At 36.8% G+C, this 7,282-nt stretch overlaps 2 protein-coding genes across 3 annotated transcripts; one reads left to right on the forward strand and one right to left on the reverse strand.

The window, feature by feature from the left end:
• The first annotated feature begins 213 nt into the window (after window positions 1-213).
• Window positions 214-3,863, forward strand: LOC113306922 (pentatricopeptide repeat-containing protein At1g01970-like). Of its 2 annotated transcripts, none has more exons than XM_026555839.1 (2): window positions 214-774; window positions 2,715-3,863. In XM_026555839.1, the coding sequence occupies exons 1-2, from the start codon at window positions 280-282 to the stop codon at window positions 3,504-3,506; spliced, it is 1,287 nt and encodes a 428-aa protein (XP_026411624.1). In that variant the 5' UTR covers window positions 214-279; the 3' UTR covers window positions 3,507-3,863. The 2 variants fall into 2 exon arrangements, with proteins under 2 accessions (XP_026411624.1, XP_026411625.1); XM_026555840.1 differs by lacking the exon at window positions 214-774 and adding an exon at window positions 1,853-2,197.
• A 78-nt stretch (window positions 3,864-3,941) lies between these two features.
• Window positions 3,942-6,834, reverse strand: LOC113306575 (LOB domain-containing protein 18-like). The gene is made up of 2 exons (XM_026555503.1): window positions 6,137-6,834; window positions 3,942-4,776 (listed from the first exon to the last, which is right to left on the reverse strand). The coding sequence occupies exons 1-2, from the start codon at window positions 6,482-6,484 to the stop codon at window positions 4,366-4,368; spliced, it is 759 nt and encodes a 252-aa protein (XP_026411288.1). The 5' UTR covers window positions 6,485-6,834; the 3' UTR covers window positions 3,942-4,365.
• Window positions 6,835-7,282: the final 448 nt, after the last annotated feature.

The raw sequence follows: 7,282 nt of genomic DNA on the forward strand, positions 1-7,282 counted from the left end.
TTCGGGGTATACAGAAGAAAAGGAAACTGACGTGCCTAAAAATGTAGGCTTGCTTGGGTTATCAAAGATCATGACATTAATCATCTTATCAGTATTGTGAACAAAAATGAATATACATGCCTACATGAGGCGGATACACATACAGCCATCCCATGCCCCAGATCTAATTGTGGGTGTACAGATAAAATAAGCGCTGTGCCAAAATTTTCAGCCACCCTTTTGTTAGTGCAAAACGCCTCTCAGGAACTTGCTCTATATCCTCTTCCGGGTTCAGCAAAAATGAATATACATGCCTCCAATATGTTAACCTATAGGTCCTATACTTGCCCAATCTCTCATTTCAATACTTCAGCCAAAACCCATTACTTAAATCCAAATAAAAACAGATTCAAAACCCTAATTCCTGTTAAATCATCTGTTTTACCAGTTAAAAATGTATGGATTAGGAAGAACGAAATAGAAACAGTTGATGAAGAAGAAGTAAAATTGAGAGTTGAAGATGAAGAGAAAGAGGGGGAGAAAGTGAAATTAAAGTGGATTGAAATTGGAACAAATATTAGCGATGAACAAAAGCAAGCCATTTCTAAACTTCCATTTAAGATGACTAAAAGATGTAAAGCACTTATGAAACAGCTCATCTGTTTTGGTAATAATGAAGAGAGTGATTTGAATCAGTTATTGACTTCTTGGGTTAAGATTATGAAGCCCCAGAGATGTGATTGGCTTGCAGTTCTCAAGGAATTGACTAATTTGGATCATCCTTTGTTGTTTGAGGTGATTATTTCCTCTCCTTAATTTTGCTCATCAATTTGATTATTTCTTCACTAGGTCTTTTGTTTAGGGTATATGCCTATATGGTCTAGGAAGGAATTGAGGTTGTGGGGCTCAAAAATTGGTTTGTGTTGTGTTATATAAAGGTTTCTCATTACTCATCACTGCACTAAAACCCATTAACTGTCAAATTTAAAACTCCTTTAGTGAAAACTGAACGACATTTATAAACTTGATTGGAGAACAATCAAAATTGGTCTCATGGTTGTAAATGTTTTTTGTGGAATGTTGAACTTGATAGCTAGCTAGCTATATATTATATTATATGATGCAATGTTGTGGATCGTGGAACCTTTTGAACCCATTGTACTGGTCTTGAAATCTATAACCATCTTAGTTGTGTCTGCTACGGTCACAGCTAGTATTTGTATGCTATCGATGGTTTGTCACAGGTTTCAAACCCGGATAGCTTTTGAATCTTTTGACATCCATTAAGATGCTGGTTCAGTCTTTTCGCTCTCTTACCATTTCTGTCGTGCTCAGAATTTTTATCATTTGTGACAGTATGAGTACTTTAGCTTGCCCGTTTTATCTACCTTCAGTTATTCACTTTGTACTTATCAACAATCTTGTTCTCACACATACTTTGTGTTCCTTTCTGTCGTGCTCGGAAATTTGTCATTTGGTGATTATATGAGTACCTTAGCTTGCCTGTGTTATGTTATATACCTTCAGTTAATCGCCTTGTAGTTATCAGCAATCTCGTCCTTAAACATACTTTGTGTTTGTTTCTTTTTACATGACTTCAAATTTCCTGAAATTTCTTGCACGAAATACTTTGTACTCTTGGGTTATTTCTACTCTTTCTTTCCCTTTCTTCAGATTCCATATATGGTCACCTTTTTCAGTATAAGTAAGAGAAAGATAGAAGCGACAATGACAAGATATCTCCTTCTTTGAAGATGTCATACTTAACAAGCAAACCCTGAGTTTCACAAGACAATTGCTTCAAGGAACAAAACTCCCATGTGTATATGACCCAATGCTCTCTTCTGCTTTTAGTATCTCACCCTCACTGGTCCTCATCAGTTGTCATCGAGTTTCTCGATATTCATAGGATAATTGGTTAGGAAATCTTAAGCATGATTCTGTTTCCCCATCTGCATAAGATCTATATCAAACTTTTTGTTCTAATTGAAGAATCTTGGTTTTTCAGTATTTTAAAAATCTGATCAAACTTTGTGGCAAAATAGTAAAAATCTGAATATGTGTTTTTACTTTGATAAATACTGTAGAATAGATTTAAGGTGCTTTTTTGTGGGTTATCTCGTTCTGTATCCTCATGAATAGCCGTGCCCAAGTACATGCTTGTAGATTCACGAGGACTTCTGGCATACAGCGCACTGCTGAAGAACAGATGGAGAAGGTAGTGAGATTTCATCCATTGGTCTCATCCCTAGCCAGCGAGTAATATAGACACCATTGTAGAATACTAGAATAATATGGGCAGACTAAAGTGTGAGAAGTAGCACCCCGTGATATCCTGGTTTCTCCTACGCTTCATTAGTTTGATGTTATTTGTTGATTGAAGCAGTTGGTTTGAAAGTTAAAATCTTTAGTAGCAAAACTGAGTAAGCGTCAGTTCCATGTTTTGTTAGTTTACCTGGTTTGCAGTAACCATGCCCAGTTCCTTGAAAGTTGAAAGAAGTGAGACTTTGAAATCTGTAGTACTTGTTTGCAGAGTAGACCTTTGATAGAAAAGTAGATGGTTCATTCATTATACAATGCTTATCTCTTTGTTTTTCGCTCATGTATATGTATTTACAGCATTTCTGCTTCTAAGTTTTCTTGAAGCTGCTTATTTGGTTAATGGTGCTAATAGTTTCAATCATATGCTCTCAATATTATTATCAAAACTGAAATTTTTATTAATTGCTTATCAGGTGATCGAATTGGCACTTCTAGAAGAATCTTTTGAGGCCAATGTTCGAGATTACACCAAGATAATTGATGGTTATGCCAAGAAAGGTCGAATACTAGATGCTGAAACTGCTTTCCATGCTATGAAAACAAGGGGATTTGTCTGCGATCAAGTAACCCTAACAACTCTGATTAATATGTACAGCAAAAACGGCAACCTACAACGGGCTGAAGAAACATTTGAGGATATGAAGTTGTTGGGCTTGCCATTGGATAAACGAGCTTATGGATCTATGATAATGGCATATGTTAGAGCTGGAATTGCTGGCCGTGGAGAGAATTTACTGATTGAAATGGAATCTCAAGAGATATATGCGGGAAGTGAGGTTTATAAAGCGTTATTAAGAGCTTACTCTACCGTGGGTGATACTAAAGGAGCTCAAAGAGTGTTCGATTCAATCCAGTTTGCCGGAATTGCTCCTGATGAGCGGTTATGTGCCCTCCTCATGAATGCATACGCGATATCGGGTGATTGCACTGGGGTTCGCACCGTCTTCGAAAATATGAGAAGTGCTGGACTCAAGCCTAGTGATAAATGTATAGCTTTAATATTGTCGTCTTATAAAAAGGAAAACAAGCTTAATATGGCATTGGATCTCTTGATCGGCTTAGAGAAAGAAGGTATTATGGTTGGTCAAGAAGCTTCAGATGTTCTAGCCAAGTGGTTTCGTAAGTTAGGCGTGGTAGGTGAGGTGGAGCTTGTTTTGAGGGAATACACTGAACAAGAAGATAAACAGAAAACGCCTGCTTTTTAGTTTCCAAGTCCATAGTTCTGTCCTTATCACTTGTCAGTTGAGAAACATCATCAACAAACAAGATGAGATTAGCATTCATCACATCTTTGCTTGGAAGGAAATTTTGGAGTTGATGGCAAGGAATCTTCCAATTCGGCCATACGAGAATTTGCATTTTAATTAGGCTATCTAGTTGAACAAGTTTTCATGCCTCTGCAGTAGGTAATTTTTTGAGCTTGTGTCGACGTATATCTTCATTAGAGAAGATTTTGGTACAAATGAGTCGCATCGCATGTAAATATAGTTCTTTGCCAACTGGAAAACTGATGTAACTTTCATCCCATTTTAATCAGTTTATTCTGAATTTTGTCTGAAGATTCATGAAATGCGCCGTATCAGTTTATTCTGATTTTTTTCTCATTACAGGATGCAGCAGTTCTAACTTGTTAGGTGAAAATGGGTAACCTTTTGAATATATTTCAGAAACAGTTCGGAATCTGAAAACGAACAGACAGAAAGGTATTCAGTTATTCTAAATAAATAAAAAAATCAGTACATCTGAAACGTAAAAGCTTGCAAGGGTCCAAGGGAGTTGAAAATATCAGCTGATATTAGTAAAAATGAACGAATTCAGAGTCTCAGACCCGTGTAAAGAGAATGTGACCAGAAACATTTTACACTGGTTATGAAACTCGAGCAATCCGTTGAACCAAGCTCGGAACGACATGACTCCATGTGTGAAATTCATACTTAACCATGCCATGGATGAAAGAACAACCCTAAAGGAAAAACCACGTAATCAGACTTCATGTAACAATAATCTCATTAGGGTTAGTTTGTATATCAAAGAACAGTACTATTCATTAGCGTTCCAGTATGTTCATTTAGGTGGTGGCGCAGAAGGACCGGCCAACGGTGCTGAGACCCCTAATGAACCGTTTCTATGGAGGAGTTCATGCGCTAATGATTGTAGATCACCATTTCCACCAGCTGACGGAATATCGTTTAGGTTCCTGCTAATACCACCTCCAAACTGTTGAACAATATCTGTACTATGTCTGGATTGTTGTTGTTGTTGCTGCTGCTGTTGTTGCATTGTCCATGGTGGTTGCACTAGAGGGTCAAAAAGAGCAGACAAGTCGAAAGTGGCTGGCATAGTAGCTGCTGATGGCAAGTCGGATATGGAAAGTGGCGGCGGCGAGAGAAGTGATGGTGGCAGCGATGGAGATGGAAGCTCTAATGTTGCAAGGTGAGCTTGCAAGTATGTTAATTCTGCTTGTAAATTCACCACCTACATCAGTTACGAAATAACAAAATCCTAGTTAGCACACCATCAACTCAAAGTTGATGCACATTTCAATCTAGTTCAGACGTTCAGCTAGACAGCTACTAAACAAAGCTGGCAAAAACAAACTCGAGCAAAGTCCACAGATGATTATTCACCAACACAAAAAACAGCCCTTAACAATTATTTTACAGACCTTAACTACCATGCTAACTACACTGGTTAATCGATATTAATTTAGTCACTTAAGCTAGTCCTCAAATGATGTCCCCTCAAAATGAGGAAAATTAACAATTATTAATCATTCGGACCCACTCAAATCCCCAAAACTCGGATCGCGTTTGCTGTCTGTACTTAAAATATACCAAAAAGGGAAAATATTCCCTTTTCAGACAAAAGAAACGGAAATTAATAACCCGGCCCGTTTTTATCACATGAAAACCCGACTGGTTTCCGGTTTAAGAGGAACACATATCCCATACTTCAGGGGTTACAAATGTACACTTACTCCACATAACCTTCAGTGCCACGTGTAACCTAGTGAACACTACCTGCTAGAAAAACTGACGTATGAACTATCAACCATAGAAAACTCAGTAGGTCCCAGTTTGTTAACCACGTGTCACCTAGAGAAGTCTAAACTAGGGTAGTGTTAATTGTTCTGTAGAGTAGGCAATCAAAACTCATGAAATGTAACCTAAATTTAGTTCTCAGCAGATGACGTGACCATATGGGTGACGGTTACAGAAGTAGGAAAAAACTTCGGTGCAGAAGGATCATTAGCAAATTTGATACACCATTTGAAGATCAGATATACCGCAGATATTTTCTTCAGTGAAACCCTAACTCTTGACATGTATAATTGTGTTCTTCAACTATGGTCGGAATCATCTTATAACCCTAAACTTCTTCTAATTTTGGTTTACTTATGCGTTTAAAACTCGTCAACACTTAAATTTCTACATAATAATAATGATCAAACGATTCAAACCCTCTATCTTAAATCTCTTAATATGGGTTTCCACTTTCCATAATGATAATTATGTGATGATAACCTAAAAATAATTCATTAGAAATGATTGTTAATTTCTAAGTCTTAGATCTGATACAACAAGAACTACAATTCACATAGTCAAGCAAAAAATATCATTGGCAATATAGTACTATTAGCAATGACCGGGAAACGGGAATGGATCTATGTTTTAAACTAAACCAAAAGCCTGATCAGTATAGTGAAATTTTTATATGAGTGCAGTACTGATGTATTATGGGCTAATTAAAAATGTTATATAAGTATATCTGATCATGAATAAAATTAATTCCTGACATGAAGTTTTGATTAGTTTAAATAAATATATATACGTACCTGTTGTTGAAGAGCAAAGATATGAGCAACACAACCATAAACAGGATCACGAAGACGAGCTTGAGCTTCATAACAAATAGTAACAACGGCATCAAGACGACGATGAACTGGTATATGTAGTAGTAGTTTGGAAACGTTACTAGCACCAAAAACTTTATGAACAGCAGCAAAATGTGCTGCACCTTGTTCTGAATCAAAGTAAGGTGCAAATATACATCCGTTTACACATTTTCTTCTTAAAAACTTGCATGCACCACATGGTCCACCACCACTACTATTTCCACCACTTCCACAACCACTACTAGCACCTCCACCACCACCACTACTACTGCATGCATTTGCACTCATTTTTTCAAAACCCTAATACTAGTATAGCTATAGCTAGAGCAAGAGAGAGAAACCCAAGAGGCAAACGTTCTTTGTAGATGCTAGTACCGGAGAATTTAACAAGAGGCAGTTCACTTCAATTTCAACTACTATTAAAGAGATCGAGATTTGTTTATACTTTATATTGACTCTGTGGCTCTTTGGAACTGGTGAAGAGATAACCCATGAAGCAAATTGGTTTGCAGATTGAATCCTGTCTAGTACCGTTGATTTAAAGAGAGAGAGACAAAGAGAGAGGAGGGGAGGCAAGATGGTATAGAAATATGGAAAGATTTAATTTCTAGTAGCTAGCTAGGTAGGAGTAGTTGAAGTTTTGGGGTTTGTTAAAAAAATTAAAAAGAAAATGAAAATCTTCTAAATAATTGTAGGAATAATATAGGTAATAGTACTTGTGAAAGAGAAAAATCTTTAAAGCCACGCGACGAAGGCAGCAGCAGCAACCATCTTTTTTAGCTGCTTGCGTGAAGCAAACATGCGTTAAACGTAGCAAACTCTGATGGATCAATAATATCTCTCACATCACTGTGACTACTATTCAACTCATCAGATGATCTTTAAATTCCTTATTCCTTTATCTCTCGTGATGGTGATCAATTGTATGTTTTCCTTTCGCTATCTCAATCAACCTGATTTGTCGACTATATATATATATTATCTAATCAAAGTACTGTTTGATGATCTATTTTGAGGTTTCTTTTGCTTAGAGCTATCTCTTTTTTTAGAACTAACAAACGTATTCAATAATATTTATTAATAGAG

Source organism: Papaver somniferum, chromosome 8, assembly GCF_003573695.1.
Source record: "Papaver somniferum cultivar HN1 chromosome 8, ASM357369v1, whole genome shotgun sequence".
Taxonomy (NCBI): domain Eukaryota; kingdom Viridiplantae; phylum Streptophyta; class Magnoliopsida; order Ranunculales; family Papaveraceae; genus Papaver; species Papaver somniferum.

Bases quoted from the DNA above. Each gene is read 5' to 3' on its own strand.
- LOC113306575 (XM_026555503.1), bottom strand. From the start codon at position 6,484: ATGAGTGCAAATGCATGCAGTAGTAGTGGTGGTGGTGGAGGTGCTAGT. The intron at 4,777-6,136 runs GTACGTATATAT...TAACTGATGTAG, and splicing joins TCTTTGCTCTTCAACAACAG to GTGGTGAATTTACAAGCAGA.
- LOC113306922 (XM_026555839.1), top strand. From the start codon at position 280: ATGAATATACATGCCTCCAATATGTTAACCTATAGGTCCTATACTTGC. The intron at 775-2,714 runs GTGATTATTTCC...ATTGCTTATCAG, and splicing joins ATCATCCTTTGTTGTTTGAG to GTGATCGAATTGGCACTTCT.